The sequence below is a fragment of the Physella acuta genome, unplaced genomic scaffold, assembly GCF_028476545.2.
Source record: "Physella acuta isolate Inbredline_101_S28 unplaced genomic scaffold, ASM2847654v3 ptg000923l, whole genome shotgun sequence".
NCBI classification, from domain to species: Eukaryota; Metazoa; Mollusca; class Gastropoda; family Physidae; genus Physella; species Physella acuta.
The window spans coordinates 136940-154072 of NW_026732440.1; the positions used below are offsets into that span (position 1 = coordinate 136940).

General features: G+C 37.3%; 2 protein-coding genes across 2 annotated transcripts; both read right to left on the reverse strand.

Annotated features, from left to right (window-relative positions):
- Positions 1-510: 510 nt before the first annotated feature.
- On the reverse strand, positions 511-3270 carry LOC131953446 (uncharacterized). Its single transcript, XM_059316630.1, has 6 exons — positions 3161-3270; positions 2757-2852; positions 2180-2311; positions 1425-1530; positions 1137-1248; positions 511-774 (listed from the first exon to the last, which is right to left on the reverse strand). Exons 1-6 carry the CDS (start codon positions 3252-3254, stop codon positions 748-750), a joined length of 567 nt encoding a protein of 188 aa, XP_059172613.1. The 5' UTR covers positions 3255-3270; the 3' UTR covers positions 511-747.
- A 6031-nt stretch (positions 3271-9301) lies between these two features.
- On the reverse strand, positions 9302-14220 carry LOC131953444 (chitin-binding domain protein cbd-1). The gene is made up of 4 exons (XM_059316628.1): positions 13729-14220; positions 13208-13349; positions 10691-10900; positions 9302-9704 (listed from the first exon to the last, which is right to left on the reverse strand). The coding sequence occupies exons 1-4, from the start codon at positions 13981-13983 to the stop codon at positions 9496-9498; spliced, it is 816 nt and encodes a 271-aa protein (XP_059172611.1). The 5' UTR covers positions 13984-14220; the 3' UTR covers positions 9302-9495.
- Positions 14221-17133: the final 2913 nt, after the last annotated feature.

Here is a 17133-nt window from a genome sequence, read left to right on the forward strand (position 1 = left end):
TTTGAACAAACAACCAGCATCCTAACAAACATAAAAAAATGAAGTGTTGATGCTTTTTATTACAAAATATAATCTAAACACTTAAACCAGGGGTTCCCAACCCCGTGCCCGCGGGCGCCATGGCGCCCGCCGAACAATTCGTATGTGCCCTCCTCTCACTATTCGACAGAGACAGAATTTTTTTCATAAACATTATTGAAAGGTTGAAGGGGATGGAAATCGAAAGTTTGAGGGGGGGGGGTGCAAATAAAAAATTTGAGGGGGGGGGGGGGGAGGGTGCAAATCGAAAATTTGAGGGGGTGCAAATCGAAAGTTTGAGGGGGGGGGGTGCAAATCGAAAGTTTTGTCCCCGGGTGACGGGAAGGGTCGCTACGCCTCTGGAACGAGTTTGCCGATTTAAAATAGGTGGTGCCTGCCACCCTACCGATATTTTAGAATGTGCTCTAGAGTAAAAAAAAGGTTGGGAACCCCTGACTTAAACAATTAAAAATAGAATCTCCGTAACAAAACATTAACTTTTGGTTTGCTTTCATATTAAAAAAAACTTTAGATTTTCTATTTTGTAATCACACAAAAAAACTGAATATGGTAGCATTGTTGCAAATAAATCATTTATTCATTAAAAAATATACAGTTTCAAACATATTTGAATAGTTACATTGAAAAATGCTAATTGTAGCAGCTTGTGTGACCGAGTCTCCGTTCATCTGGGAGTGTTACAACATGTAAGGCCGAGTGTAAAATATTCTATTTCCCTTTCTTGATCTCTTCCAGCTGTTGGACGAGGGAAGAATGAAAATTGGTTGTTTAAATACAAGATTAAATTTAAATTATTGGATTTTTTTCATAATGTACAACCAATGTAAAATTTCGTTATCATACTTTTTTTTTAATCTTTTTTTTCATTGTATCTGATTGATTGATTTTATATTATTTAACATATTATTTTTATATTGTTTTATCTATACATATATTTATCTAAATATTTAAATTTTATTCATTTATGTGTCTATCTTTTTTATTTGAAAAAAAAATTATTTATCCAAATCGCTAAATGTAATCAGCGTAGAATATTCAAACTTTCGATCCGTTTTTCTTTAACAAAATTAGTGAAGTGGTAAAACAATGCAACTTGCCGTGTAAGGATCCATTTTGTGGCACTTGATGAAAGATACAGGAGATATTCTCTTCAGATATTCTCCTGTGATGTACATGCATCTCTCCTCCTCGGGGATGAAGTACGACAGTCTGGGGAAAAATGCGAAAAATTAATAAAACAAACCTGGAGAAAATTCCTTTGTTGAATGACAAAAACAAAGACATGTGCTTAAACACAGGTCGAATGTTGTCTTTTATTGTTTCGATGCTTTTATTTATTTTTCATATTTTTTTTTGTTTCACAATTTCAACATCTACCAACTCACAATGGACAGCTCATTGTAAATTCCAGTCCGCCAATCCCACACCAGGTGTATTTTTTACAGGTGTTGTTGACAGGTACGTACACCGCACCTTGCTCTTCACAGCTCACTGCACATGAAATAAATGGCGTTAAATGGATACATGGACACATAGTTTCATCGTCATACTTGACTAAAGATGAAATAACTTGTGTTAAATATTTACTGGTGGGGACGAGGTGATCTAGCGGTAGTGAGCTGGACTTCTAACCCGAAAATCTCGAGTTCGAATCCTGGTTCAAGTCAGTAGACCGTCCCTGAGATGGGTACCTAACTCATGTTAGGGAAAGTAAAGGAGGCTGGGCATACTATCTCTTCACATGCAGAAATACGTGAACTCTACTTCACTTTCCCTATAGACCGTCAGGTTTAAAAGGGAACTTTTTTAATATATTTATAAGGACAGGAATTGTATGGTCATAGTTTATTAAACATGAAATATCTTGTGTTAAATATTTACATTGATAGAAACTATGTGAGTGATGTCGTATTTGATAAGAAGAATCTATTTTTAGAAAGTAATGCCATCAACCTATCACAAAAAATAAGGAAGTGTTTCTAATTAACTGTCATTTTATGTCACAAAATTTACAACTCACATGATGCCTCACAAAAATGGTAACCAAACAACCGCAATATCTTCTAAAAATAGTAGTCAAATAACCACAACCTCTTTAACTAATTGACCAAATCGAAAGCGAAACAAGGTGACATCTTACACGGGTATTTCCGTTCGTTCTGCAGGTGTTTACACTCCTCGTGTAAAGGCACGTTGTCGATGCTGTCGCACCATGTCGTCACGTTGTTGTACCTCTCATTGGTGGCGCATTTGTTGAGGGCTATGGCGGTACCTGACGAAGAATGAGAGTTAGATGTAAGCTCGGGAAAATTGAGTCTTGGTCGTTGCTTTTTTACAAAGTAAATCAATTTTTTCGAATAACTTATTTAAATAAAACTTACTTTGAATAATAAATGAGCTTATAATTTTCAAAAAATTAAACAGTTATTTTGTTATTAATGAGATTACACTATTCAAAATAAAATCTTACAAGGTAATTTGAATAATAAAGGTATTATGATATTCAAACGATAATTTAAATAACTAATTAGTTTATAAAATTCAAAATAGTTCACTGTGAAATTAACATCACTCGATGTCTTTCTTGATAGAAACAAGAATTATGCCATATGTTAGACACTGTTCTGTGATATAAGACCCCATCATGGTACAGGCTTTAAAGGGCTAGTATTGGACATTGGTATTGGACTATATAAGAAGTAAGGTGAGAGTGTTACCGTTGGAGCACATGACGTAGCTGCGCTGGTCGCACATTCGTGGGGGTAACGCACTTGTGGTGAACAACGCACCAGGTGGGCACAGTTCATTATAGGCTGTTGATGTACGAGTAGAGAAAATTGACACACACGTATATATATATATATATATATATATATATATATATATATATATATATATATATATATATATATATATATATATATATATAAAGAGGGAGAGAGAGAAATCTATACAGTACTATCAATTTGTACTTAGTCTTAAATACATTGCTTAAAACTCCAAAAATTGGTATGTTTTAATGGTGAATTTTTTAAAAAAATTAACACTGTTTATAAATAATAGCTTCCAACTTTAAAAATTCAAGAGTAAAGTGAAGTGATCATAAAAAATAGCACCATACTTTCGTTAGATCCCCATAGGTACACAACCTGTGGGGAGGATACCTGCAAACAGGCAGTCAGGGCTAAGATAGACAGGATTATCCGGCTACACATCTTTTGTATTTGCTTTAGTCTGAAAAATTAGAAATAATATTTAAATTGTCTACAGTAAAAAATATATTTATTGGAACATAACACAATGTTGCTTTCTTAAAGTTTTACAACAATACACAATGCTTATACATTAAAGTTTTACGTATGAAAACTGACATCGAATTACATTGATAGAAGGTTGAAAATTAATTATTTTAACATAGTAGACAACTTGAATTACTAATAAAATTAAACCTAGATAGCTAAATTTGATTTACAGAAATAATCCAAAGAAATTTAAATTCACATGGATGTCTTACATTTAATGTGTAATAATAAAAATATTATTTATAAAAATAATATTTATAAAATAAAATAGAAAAAAATAGTAAAATTAATAGTAATGAAAAAATAAAAAGAACAAAATGTATAACAATTATAATCAACAAGTCAGTTTTTGTAGCAATCTATCCATCTACCGATTCACTGACTGGGAACTGATTAAAACTGACTGAACACAGACAATGTACCTGCAGGTCTAGGAATGAGACGAGCAACCACTTGCAGCTGGTCAGATATCTGCTCTAAATTTGTTCCCGCCCGCACACCTCGTTAAATGGGTTAAATTAGAAATACCTTTAACCTATTGTTTAGTTTAAAACCATGACAACTGCACCGTGAAACAACGAGCCATCACCCTGTGTCATCATTAGCCGTCTAACCAAATATAATGAGGAGCGACTAAAATCATTAAAAAGATTAACTTTTTGGGTGTCGCGTTTCATTCACAACTACCGTAGAGATTTTTTTGACGTTTCCTTACATTTTTGCAGTCACATTTTTTTTACTTGTACCAGGAACTGGGGTTTTAATTTTTTTTCACATGGTTTTACTTAGTTCGCAAAGTTTGTTTGTGGATTTGTGCCAAATCTAATAACTCAATTTTGACCCACTTCTAATGCAGCGATTTAGTTTAAACTTTCAAGATACTTTCTTCTTCAATGACAATGCAAGATTATATATTTTTCAATTTTATTAGATGTTGAATTAGTCATTATAAATGGATTGAAAGATTACTAAATGCAATCGCAAAAGGGGAGATAGCGAGCTAGTCGCGATCACCCAATTAGTCTGCTGAGCTGAGGTTCACGCCGGATGTTGTTTTTTTTTTCGTAGAGACAATCAAGTTTGTAAAGGCAGATAATAGACGCTTTGAAACAGTTTTTACTTTGCTCACAACGTCCGTTTGTGGGTTTGTGGCACGTCTTGTAACTCAATTTTGGCCTATTTCAAATGCAGCAATTTCGTTCAAATTTTATTGATTAAGATTCTCATAATGGATATATCGATAGCTGAGTGTCAATGATAAATTCAAATATGTTTGAGTGATCTCCCCTAAACTTTCTCGAATATTCTAATATAACACTACGTGGGATGTCAACTCGGAATATAGACATGATTTTTGTTTACTTAAACTTTTAAAAATAAAATAAAATCTAGTAGAAAATATTAGTACTTTATAAATTTACATGCGTTTTTTGAGAAATCGGAAATAGCGTAAATTAGTACTTCCGGTCAACGGAAATTACTCAAAATTTGATAGAAGGTAGAGAATTAGATCTTTTACTTACATGTGAAATTTCATTTATCTATCTGAATTAGTACTCAAGTTATAGGCTTTTGAAAAATTCAAAGTAGAAAAAGTACCACTTCCGGTTATCGGAAATAGCTCAAAAGTTGATACTGATCTACGATTTTGATATAATACTTATATATGAAATTTCATCAACCTAGCTGTAACGGTACTTAAGTAATCGTGTTTACACACAGACAGACACACAGACACACAGACACACACACACACACACAGACATACGGACAAGATTGCAAAATTATGTTTTTCCGTATCAGTGAGGTGTAAAACGTCGAGATTTGTAAAAATCTCGATTTTTTTTTGTGCACGATTACAATACTTTCTCTATACTACGTATATACGAGAAAGTAAAAACCAAAGAAAGTACTTTTATTAAATTCCTATGGTAATTTTTGTAATGCTTGCTATAAAAATGTTTGGTTTTCGGATTGGGTGTGTAGAAAAAGAAAATAGGAATCTAAAATATTGTGTTTTACTGTTAACTAACACGCTACAAAGCCACAAGTTGTTACAATTCTATCACAAATTGCATGAATAAGAAAGTCGTTTTGTCAAAATGTTTTCTGAACGTATGTTTTATGTTTATGTAACCACCTACAAAAATTTGCCGATTCAATCTGAGTCACAAAAAGCCCAGACATTTCGTCTATATGAATACAGTTAAGCCTTAAGTTTAAAATAAATTCTATGTTGTTAATTTACTTAGGTTAAATATTGAGATAAATTCTTCCTGCCTACCTAAATGTTGAGAAAACACTCTTTGAGCATTTACCTGGGTAAACCTAATCTTTTTTGGGAAGGGTTAAGGAATATTTTAGATCGCCCGATCTAGCTACTGCAAGCTAGAACAGGCTCCTGTTGTAAAATAGCTACATCGTGTGTCTGTTATACGTGTTGGAACAAACGAATACTGTTGTAAAATAGCTACATCGTGTGTCTGTATTACGCGCTGGAACAAACGAATACTGTTGTAAAATAGCTACATCGTGTGTCTGTATTACGCGCTGGAACAAACGAATACTGTTGTAAAATAGCTACATCGTGTGTCTGTATTACGCGCTGGAGCAAACGAATACTGTTGTGAAATAGCTACATCTTCTGTCTGTTGCACATACCAGAGCAAGCTAAAGCTAAAGTTAAATAGGTGCATCTTCTGTCTGTTATACGTGCTAAAACGAATCAATGCCATTGGTAAATAGCTATAATGCAAAATAAACTTTTGTCCTTCAAAATTGTAAAGTAGTACGTTTACGTTAACTGACCATGTGTGTTATGTAGTTACTAGTAAGTTTCAAAGTCTTTTTCTACAAAACAAAAACATTCATTCTAAATCAGATAAATAACTTCAACTGAATTCTATATTTGCCATCTAACCCGGCGCTGGCATGAAAATATTATTTCAAGTCTTAGCCCGAGATTGTATGAAACACAAAGCACTCGATGACACTACCCCTAGTGACGCCACTAGCACTGTATCAACTGCTGACAGTACATCTACAAATATACTGTGGCATAATTTAAGGCGTAGTTTAGTAGGTTGAAAGATTCTTGCGACCCAAGTCAATATTTGAACAGTTGACTAGTGGGGTGGGGGGGGGGGGGGGATCATGCACTTTTATCCAAACCAATTTACAAACGGTTATTGTGGTCTAAAATAGATGTTTCTTGATTCAACTAGGCGTTGCTTGCTTATATTTGCTCACACGTTCCTGTTGCAAAATGTTATGGGAGATTCGTGGTACTAATCAAAGTCTAGTTTTATACTAACTCAAAGTAGGCGTAGCTAGTCATACTTTTAAACTAATAAAACACGTTGCTGTCATTGTTAACAATAACCAGGGGCGTAGCGAGGGGGTGCGGGGGTGCGGACCGCACCGGGTGACACCATGTAGGGGGATGACACCAAGGCAAAAAATAGCAAAATAATTAGAGGAAAACTTGAGGGGGGGGGGTGCAAATCGAAAGTTTGGGGGGGGGTGCAAATTGAAAGTTTGAGGGGGGTGCAAATTGAAAATTTGGGTTGCTACGCCTCTGGGGGTGAAACCATTTAGTGCCGCACCGGGTGACACCCGACCTCGCTACGCCACTGACAATAACTACGTGTTATTGTGACAGTGAATTTAGAATCAAAAGATACGAATAGCTCTGTGACCGTAGAACGTTTTGTTAAATAAGTGTTAACGTTATTATCACGTGGTGTATGACATTTCTATCTATAAATCGTGTATTATAATACTTAGTAAATGCTATAATATCCAAAAACACAAAGTTCCTTGGTTGTTTTTAATCAGAATGTTATTTTGGGTAATCTGTAAGGATCTTTCAGCATGTGACACCCTTAGCATTGTGGAGTCAGGTCTGTAACTCAATTGTGGGTTTTGTGTAATATTTGGGTTTTTTAGGGAGGGGTCGAGCCAGAAAAAACACACTAAGTTGGGCATGAACTTCCCTATTTGTATTCCTCATAATGAAAAAGGTTAACATAATACGTTTTTTTTCTCAAATTTTTGCTTTGTATATAGGGTCGGTGGGTGTATTTTACCATGTTAGACAAATACAATTTTAATAATATATTTTTCAGATAAATTTAAATTAGGCAAGTGTATTAGCGTTGTATCGTTGGAAAAATGTGCAAGCGATACTGCGGTCCACTACACTACGATATCGTCGACGACGCGATTAAGGGGCTATCTACGATATTGTACTGACCCTCTTCGATACTGCAGTCACTTACGATACTTCGGTAACTTAGAAAAGGGTATAATGTCGGCGCCTACGATACTGTCATCCCATCTGTAATGTGGACTTACGATACTTTCATCCTGCGATACCTCCTAACAAGGTCTAGCCTACGTCACTATGACACACCCTAGTGTTTGCGCATGACACACACACGGCCGCCATGTTGGCCCACAGCAAACATGCGTAAGTCAACTTCATGTATTCGCCATCTCTACTCTCCTGTATTATCTAACCCCTCCGTTTTCACTTTGCTCTGTTTTCTGTGCTGAATTTTATGTAGGACAGAGAGTAAAGCAAACTGCTCTAAATAATCAGTCTTTTAATTCACAAGTAAATATGGTGTAAAGTACTTCAAAAAATTAGTTCTAAAAAGAAAATGTTCATTACATGCAGCTAGTGTTGAAAGTTAGTTGAATACAGCATTTGAGAACCCACTGTAGCCGCCAGGGCCATCATCAACCAAAAACTAACACATCTGAATGCATACGTTAGCACTGTGTTAAATAAACTGGCAGCGCTCAAGTGACACTTGAAGTATTGATGGTTTAATTATGACCAGAGCGTTCTTGAGGGCAATAGAGTGTTGAGTATCAGACACTCACTACATGTCTGTCTACAGTTGACAAGGTACACACTCGCACCTCACTAGTACCTCACTCGTAGCTCACTCGTACCTCACTCACACCTCACTCGTACCTCACTCGTACTTCACCCGTACCACACTTGTACCTCACCCGTACTACATTTATACCTCACCCATACCTCACTAATACCTCACCGACCTCATTCGCACCTCACTCGTACCTCACTAACACCTCACCCGTATCTCATTCGTAACTCACTAACACCTCAATCATACCTCACCAACACCTCACTCGTACCTCACCAACACCTCACTCGTACCTCACCCGTACCTCACTAATTCCTCACCGACCTCACTCGTACCTCACCAACACCTCACTCGTACCTCACCAACACCTCACTCGTACCTCACCCGTACCTCACTAATTCCTCACCGACCTCACTCGTACCTCACCAACACCTCACTCGTACCTCACCAACACCTCACTCGTACCTCACCAACACCTCACTCGTACCTCACCCGTGCCTCACCCGTGCCTCACTAATTCCTCACCGACCTCACTCGTACCTCACCAACACCTCACTCGTACCTCACCAACACCTCACTCGTACCTCGCCCGTACCTCACCCGTAAATCACTAATTCCTCACCGACCTCACTCGTACCTCACCAACACCTCACTCGCACCTCACGCGAAATGATGATGCAGCAATTGCTTCGGCGCCTGGGCTATCAGTCTATCAGTTTTTGCCTTTTCCCTGTTGTCCTTCTATATATTATAGAGAAATTCTTTCTAAAATGTTCGCGTCATTATTGTATGTTCTCGACGTATTTCCAAGCTCAGCATTCTCCTGGTAAAAACTGTTCAATTTTTTTCATGATTTTTTTTTTTTAATGTATAACTGTAGTTAAAATTTGTCTGTAACGAAAAAAAAAGATTATCTCAAAAATGCTTATTCTCATATGTATTTATTTTTTCATTTGATACATTTGTCAACGTTCACAAATCAATGGACATAAATAAACAATTGGACGATTTAATTTCGAACGAAAGCCAACTGTACAACAGATACAACAACAAAAAAATCAATCAAGTTTAGATCGATTCCGGAATATTATGTTTTGTAAGTAACAGATACATATTTCTTTATTTACATAATATGTCCGAAGTCGTATCTGGTTCTGTAATTAGAATGAAGGTGATTAATGAGCAGTTCAGCTTTGCTTTATTGAACACGGCACTATGTAGCCAGGAACACATTGAAAAATAAAAGCCAAAATGGATTAATAAATTGGCCTGTCGCCACAGGGCACATTGGCTCGCCAATCGCATTTCTTCTTCTCCTCGTTGAACGCGCTGTTGCTAGGACACCGGATGCGGGCGACGACTCTGCCGTAGTTGCACTTGTAGAACCTGGCACAGTGGGTGGGGTCACTGACATCTCCGTTGGACGTACCCTCACAAGGCTTGTCCACGATAGGGCTAGCGGTTGCTGAGGGAATGAGAAGAAATCAACGTCAGTATCAGCTTGTGGAAGTCGTCTATGAATGATGTCAAACTTTCTTTCCCGATTCCTCTCTCTTCCCCACCCCCTCCCCCCCCCCCCCCCCCCCTTGTTAAATTTCGTTAAAAAAAAGGGCAAACCTTTCCCGTTTAAAAATTACGTCTCATTTCATCTTCCCTTTCACAAGAGTAACTTTTTTTAAAACAGCTTTTTTATTACTGCATTACTAATTGATTATGGTCAATAGTAAGTCAGTGTGTTGATCAAATTACATTAGATTCACAACTTGCATTTTTAAAACTGCTAAAATTAAGTTTAAACTTTATTTAAAATTTAAACTCAGAAATATGACGTCGCATATTCTTAACATCACTGCCCCTCGTCAAAAATTGCACAAGAATCGAAGTCACGTCAATGGGAAAGTTTTACAATAGAGTCGAAAGTTTCAGGCGGATTGTGAAATTAAAACAAGGCACTAACAAAAACAAGCAAATAAACGGTTACAAATAAAACACGTTCATAGAAATTGTGTTAAAGAGCGTAAGTCGTTGAAAGTATTCTTGTCTCAGAAATTGCAATAGCAAGCTTAATTTGCAGTGTTTCTTCCAGACTTTTTTCTCCGGTGGGGGGGGGGCACTTGAAATTTTCGGGGGGAGGGGGGGCGGTAGACTTTCTTCGGGGGGGGGGGGGCGGACACTGTTAAAAGTATATATTTTCTATATAAATTATATAAATTTCATTTCGTTCGGGGGGGGGGGGGGGCGGTAGAATTTTTCCGAATTCCCCCCCCCCCCCCCCCGAAGAGATGCCTAGAAGAAACTCTGTTAATTTGTAGGTAGCCGTTGATGTGCGACCTTTTGATAATCACGTGACAGGCACAAGACTTACTGGTAATCACGTGACCGACAAGACTGTGAGGATTACGTGACCAGACCGAAGACAGTGAGGATCACGTGACCAGACCCAAGACTTACTGACGATGACGTGACCGGGGATACTACGCTCCCTGCACTCTGAGGCCACCATAAAGCTGAGCTCGCACGTGTTGTTGCGGGTGGAGAAGAGGGTGTTGGTGGGGCACTCCATGGTGGCCACCACGGTCATGTTGACACAGGCCAGGAACTGGGCACAGTTCTCGGGGTCAGGGTTCATGCCACTCGGCTGTAGTGAGCACCGTGGGTCATCTGCAACAAACAAGATGAGGTCAAACTGGGGCTAATTATTTAATTATGTTAATCAAAGCTACTTACATATCATTAGTTTAATTTATAATCAGGGGCCATATCAACCATCACTTTTGTTTCAGCTTCTTATTCCGATTCCATTTTACATTTTAGGCAATTTCATTAAGGTGTGTAACGATTAACGTAATTTTATTTATAAAGATTTCGTGTGTTAAAATAATGTGTTAAATATTTGTACAGTTTAAAATGTGGTGTAAGTTTTTTAATTACACATTTTACATAACAAAAACAAAAGTTCTAATACAAAAAGGTTTAAGATTTTTCAAAAACATATTTAATATCCAAAATATTGTTTACGAATTTTTTAGATTTTCAATGTCAGTAATTTTTTTTTGTAGTTAATCAATTAAGGGAAGGTATATCATTAAAATTAGATCAGTCAAAAACAATCCAGCTTTAATTATTGCTGAGATTAACATTCCCGTTTAAAAACTAATGTTAGGGCTACACTACGAATTAAGGTTTTCAATATTATAGGTGATTTGTGATAGCTTTTAGAAAATGTTAAGGCCTGGGTCTGGCTTTAGCTACAATTTATTTTGGTTAAAGATTAGTACAGGGGTTAGCTATCAGAGTGACGGAAAGTACGAAATACACAATGTAATGTAATGTAATGTAATGTAATGTAATGTAATGTAATGTAATGTAATGTAATGTAATGTAATGTAATGTAATGTAATGTAATGGTAGCTATTGAACACTAGAAAGCGCGTACGATTTTTACGATTAGTTTATTACTTTCTCGTATATACGAAGTATAGAGAAATTCTTGAAATCGTTCAAAAAAAATCGAGATTTTTACAAATCTCGACGTTTTACACCTCACTGATACGGAAAAACATAATTTTGCAATCTTGTCCGTATGTCTGTGTGTGTGTGTGTGTGTGTGTGTGTATTTGTCTGTCTGTCTGTCTGTGTGTAAACACGATAACCTGAATACCGTTACAGCTAGGTTGAGGAAATTTCATATACAAGTATTTTATCAAAATTGTAGATCCGTATCAACTTTTGAGCGATTTCCGATAACCGGAAGTGGTACTTTTTCTACTTTGAATTTTTCAAAAGCCTATAACTTGAGTACTATTTCAAATAGATAAATGAAATTTCACATGTAATTAAAAGATCTAATTCTCTACCTTCTATCAAATTTTGAGTAATTTCCGTTGACCGGAAGTACTAATTTACGCTATTTTTGATTTCTCAAAAAACGCATGTGAATTTATAAAGTACTAATAATATTGCGCACTATTATGCACATTTCATTTGGCGTTCACATGGTGTGCAATTCTTTTTTTCTACGAGATTTTATTCTATTTTAAAAACTTTAAATATTTAAAATGGAGTTCCCATCCCCTGTTGTTTTATATAAGAATATTCGAGAAAGTTTAGGGGAGATCACTCCCGGTTTATTTTTCTATGAATCAGTGTTCGAATTTGATTGTTTGAAATAGTACCTATTCTGTAGCTTTTCAAAGAATTTGTTGTAATTTTATAAAATGCTACCTTGTTGAGTATTCTACATTCAGTACTAAACGGCGTTATAACACAAATGTATTTAGTTATTGACTGAAATGTATAAGCTATGAGTGTTTCATTTTATATTACGAGGAAATCAATTGTTAGCTTATCTGTGATCATTAAGTTAAACTCAACATTAGGGTTTACTTTAATTAAATAGCAATTAGCTTAATGAACCTAATTATCAGCTTGTAACATTGGTTCTAATTTAATTTTAAATCCGATTTAAAAAAATTAAGAATCTACATGGATACATATGTTGGATACTAACAACAAAATTATAGTTAAACCATAAACCACACCATAATTGATGTCTTCTAATTAGTAACTAATAGATCAGTATTGAAGCATCTCTCTTAAAGTTTCGGTTGTACCCCAATGCCAAACATCTTCAGTACAACGGCCTCGAGGAACAGAAATCGCTATCTTATCGAACATGTATGAACTATTAATTTCACAATTTATTTAATCAAACTGTAATCCAATTCATTATCGCGAAACCAAACGTCATTTTAAACATGTGTGTTCTTAAGTATTAGGGTTATGTTAATTAAAAATGTTCTTCTTTCTAAAAATTCTTATAAAAATTATATAAACGGTTTTAAATAAAATATTTGACCGCATATATTTTTACTACAGGCTAATAAAAAATCTGATATAACAAGCTGAACTAACATTAAGGCTTTACTAGAGCACAATAAGAAAGAATATAGGATAAAGTGTACGTACTGAGGGTCGGGGTCGTCATGACCTGGTTACAGTCGTCCCACTGGGACATGGGCTCCACACAGGCGTGACCCACGTTTGACCACACCCTCGTGTCATTGCAGTTGATGGTCCACTGCTTCTTGCCTTGGATGCAAAAATGGACCTGGAGAAAACAAAATAAGCCTGGCCGTTTAAAATATTCACGAATGTTGCTATAGTCCTGGACATTAAAATAATCCTGACCACTGTAATCATATTAATCACTTTTATGATGTTAACCACTGAAATTTTTATCTTATGTGTATATGTTGATTACTAAACACACCAGTCATGGTCCTTTACAGATAGGTTTTTCACAGAGGCCAGTGCAGGGCCTGGCCGGGACGGCTAATAATTATAATAAAATAAACTTTAATACCTCTGAAATAATAGGCCTACTTAATTTGAATAATTACAAAGCATTGATAGAAAAATGTTATAACTAAAAATTTAAAAATATGAATTCGTGTTTATAGAAAACAGAAATGTGATAACCAACCTACCTGCGTACAATCACTTGGATCTCTTGTCCACTCAGTGGTCCACGGGTCCTTACACCCAGGCTCCGCGCCTAAGTTGTCCTCAAGAAAATTGGGCTGGATCCTCTGCGACGACCGTTGTGTTGGCACCAGGCGTTGCCCCTGTAGCTGCAGCTGTCGCTTTTCCTCCTCACTGTAGCTCTGGTACAACGATCTCTGAGCTCGTACAATTCCCGTGGTGCAGATTCCAACTAGTACTAGAATAGTTATGTAATACATAACTGCTCTTTATTCTTATGTTTTATGTACTATATTTATAATCAGGCTTTATTAAATCTTTATATATTAAAGCAATGAAATTCGTGTATGCGCGTTTCAGATGCTTTAGCTGAAGTCGTAAGCAAGAGAATAAGACGAAGAAGCTGGAAAGTTAAGCAAGCTGGGAATCGTGTTAGTTTCAGCTATTTAAAGCTTTGACGGGAATCGGGTCTTTTCTGTTGATTGTTTCTTCAAATTTGTTTGACCGTCTTACATGTGCTGGCCGGGCTGTTGATTGTCTCGCAGACGTCAATATTAGACATGTAAGAAAGCCCGGATGTGGACGTGCCGGACGCTCGCTGTGTTGTGAGCTGGCGGTGGTGTGTTAGAGCAAACAAGTCATACGGAGCTGGGCCCGGCGATGTTGTGTGAAGTCAGGAGTTGTGGTGTCTGCTGGAGGCTGGTCACTCGGTCAACCAGTGTTTCTTCCAGCGGAGCCCCCCTCCACCCCCGAAGAGAGTCTACCGCCCGCCCCCGCCCCCCCCCCCCCCCAACCCCCCGAAGAGAGTCTACCGCCCCCACACCACACCCGAACGAAATGGGATTTATATAGGAAATATATACTTTTAACAGTGTCCGAAAATTTCAAGTGCTCCTTCTCCCCCCCCCCCTCCCCCCCCCCTCTCCCCCCCCCCCCCCCCCTCCGGAGAAAAAAGTCTGGAAGAAACACTGCGGTCAACGAAAGACTCTACAGGCAGTCTGGTCTTTAGGTCAACTCAGAGCGTAAATGTCAATCTGGTCTTAAGGTCAACTCAGAGCGTAAATGTCAATCTGGTCTTTAGGTCAACTCAGAGCGTAAATGTAAATCTGGTCTTTAGGTCAACACAGAACGTAAATGTCAATCTGGTCTTTAGGTCAACTCAGAGCGTAAATGTCAATCTGGTGTTTAGGTCAACTCAGAACGTAAATGTCAATCTGGTCTTTAGGTCAACTCAGAACGTAAATGTCAATCTGGTCTTTAGGTCAACTCAGAACGTAAATGTCAATCTGGTCTTTAGGTCAACTCAGAACGTAAATGTCAATCTGGTCTTTAGGTCAACACAGAACGTAAATGTCAATCTGGTCTTTAGGTCAACTCAGAACGTAAATGTCAATCTGGTCTTTAGGTCAACTCAGAGCGTAAATGTCAATCTGGTCTTTAGGTCAACTCAGAACGTAAATGTCAATCTGGTCTTTAGGTCAACTCAGAACGTAAATGTCAATCTGGTCTTTAGGTCAACTCAGAACGTAAATGTCAATCTGGTCTTTAGGTCAACTCAGAACGTAAATGTCAATCTGGTCTTTAGGTCAACTCAGAACGTAAATGTCAATCTGGTCTTTAGGTCAACTCAGAACGTAAATGTCAATCTGGTCTTTAGGTCAACTCAGAACGTAAATGTCAATCTGGTCTTTAGGTCAACTCAGAACGTAAATGTCAATCTGGTCTTTAGGTCAACTCAGAACGTAAATGTCAATCTGGTCTTTAGGTCAACTCAGAACGTAAATGTCAATCTTGTGTTTAGGTCAACTCAGAACGTAAATGTCAATCTGGTCTTTAGGTCAACTCAGAACGTAAATGTCAATCTGGTCTTTAGGTCAACTCAGAACGTAAATGTCAATCTGGTCTTTAGGTCAACTCAGAGCGTAAATGTCAATCTGGTCTTTAGGTCAACTCAGAGCGTAAATGTCAATCTGGTCTTTAGGTCAACTCAGAACATAAATGTCAATCTGGTCTTTAGGTCAACTCAGAACGTAAATGTCAATCTGGTCTTTAGGACAACTCAGAACGTAAATGTCAATCTGGTCTTTAGGACAACTCAGAACGTAAATGTCAATCTGGTCTTTAGGTCAACTCAGAACGTAAATGTCAATCTGGTCTTTAGGACAACTCAGAACGTAAATGTCAATCTGGTCTTTAGGTCAACTCAGAACGTAAATGTCAATCTGGTCTTTAGGTCAACTCAGAACGTAAATGTCAATCTGGTCTTTAGGACAACTCAGAACGTAAATGTCAATCTGGTCTTTAGGTCAACTCAGAACGTAAATGTCAATCTGGTCTTTAGGACAACTCAGAACGTAAATGTCAGCCTGGTTTGTAGTCAACAAAATGTCAAGCTGGTTTCTTTCAACAAATTTCAGTCAGGTCAGTTGGTCAACAGATGTCATACTGGCTTGTAGGTCAGCAAATATCAATCTTGTCTTTAGTAAACTAATAACTTGTTTTCTATAACAACTTAAAACCCAACATTTTCTTCTCAACCTTTCTGCTAGAATTGTGACTTTTTACAAAGCTACAACTGACGTGTCTTCTAGAATCCTCGACTAGCGTGTATAGATACACTCCATAAATTAGCACCACGCATTTAGTTAGGCATGTACGGCAGTGTTTGATGAAGGGGAGGCTCGTTTCATGCACACGACGCCACAGTACAATGGGATATTTATACAAGGATAGACTCATTCTCACAGCGACCGTACAATTTTGTAAAGGGGAAGTCACTGTTATGAACAGTTTGGGGATTACTTTAGACTAGATAATGTATTGAATCGTTAAAAATGTCCAATTTATTTAACATTCTTATATTTTGATAACTCTAATTTATTATTAAGCTCACATACATGTATGTTAGTTGTGTGTTTTTAAATACAAGTTAATTATTATTAAATTCAGAGGACACCGCCCCCCCCCCCAATCCCATAATTTTGAGGTACACATGCACTGACGTACGTGCTTAGCCTCACGTTAAATAGCGCCGTCTTTGAACAACCAATTAGCCTATCCCATGGTGATATTTTTGGAAGATTATGTAAAGTTTACTATTAAAGGACTGTCGAAAAATTAACTTGACTTAATTCTCTTTACTCCTTGTGGGACACAGGGCCTCAACCATACCCTTCCATTTTGTCCGGTCCCCGGCGGTGTGCTTGACCGTCTCCCAAAATATCCCTGCCGTTTTTAGTTTTTCGAGAAAACTCCGTCTCCAGGTCTATCTTGGCCACAAATTGCCCATAGAAATTTTGGCCAAATGTACCGCTCCTCTACGTCATGCCTATAACCCTTAATTTTATGACGTCACTTATGGACTACTAAAACATTAATTGTGGGTCGGCGTGGTCACGCGGTAAAGCGCT

Coding starts and splice junctions, on each gene's coding strand:
- LOC131953446 (XM_059316630.1), bottom strand. CDS start 3,254: ATGTGTAGCCGGATAATCCTGTCTATCTTAGCCCTGACTGCCTGTTTG. Junction 2,312..2,756: donor CTACGTCATGTGCTCCAACG/GTAACACTCTCA, acceptor ATTCTTCGTCAG/GTACCGCCATAGCCCTCAAC. Junction 1,531..2,179: donor GAACGAACGGAAATACCCGT/GTAAGATGTCAC, acceptor TTTCATGTGCAG/TGAGCTGTGAAGAGCAAGGT.
- LOC131953444 (XM_059316628.1), bottom strand. CDS start 13,983: ATGTATTACATAACTATTCTAGTACTAGTTGGAATCTGCACCACGGGA. Junction 13,350..13,728: donor ATCCAAGTGATTGTACGCAG/GTAGGTTGGTTA, acceptor TGTTTTCTCCAG/GTCCATTTTTGCATCCAAGG. Junction 10,901..13,207: donor CATGACGACCCCGACCCTCA/GTACGTACACTT, acceptor TGTTTGTTGCAG/ATGACCCACGGTGCTCACTA.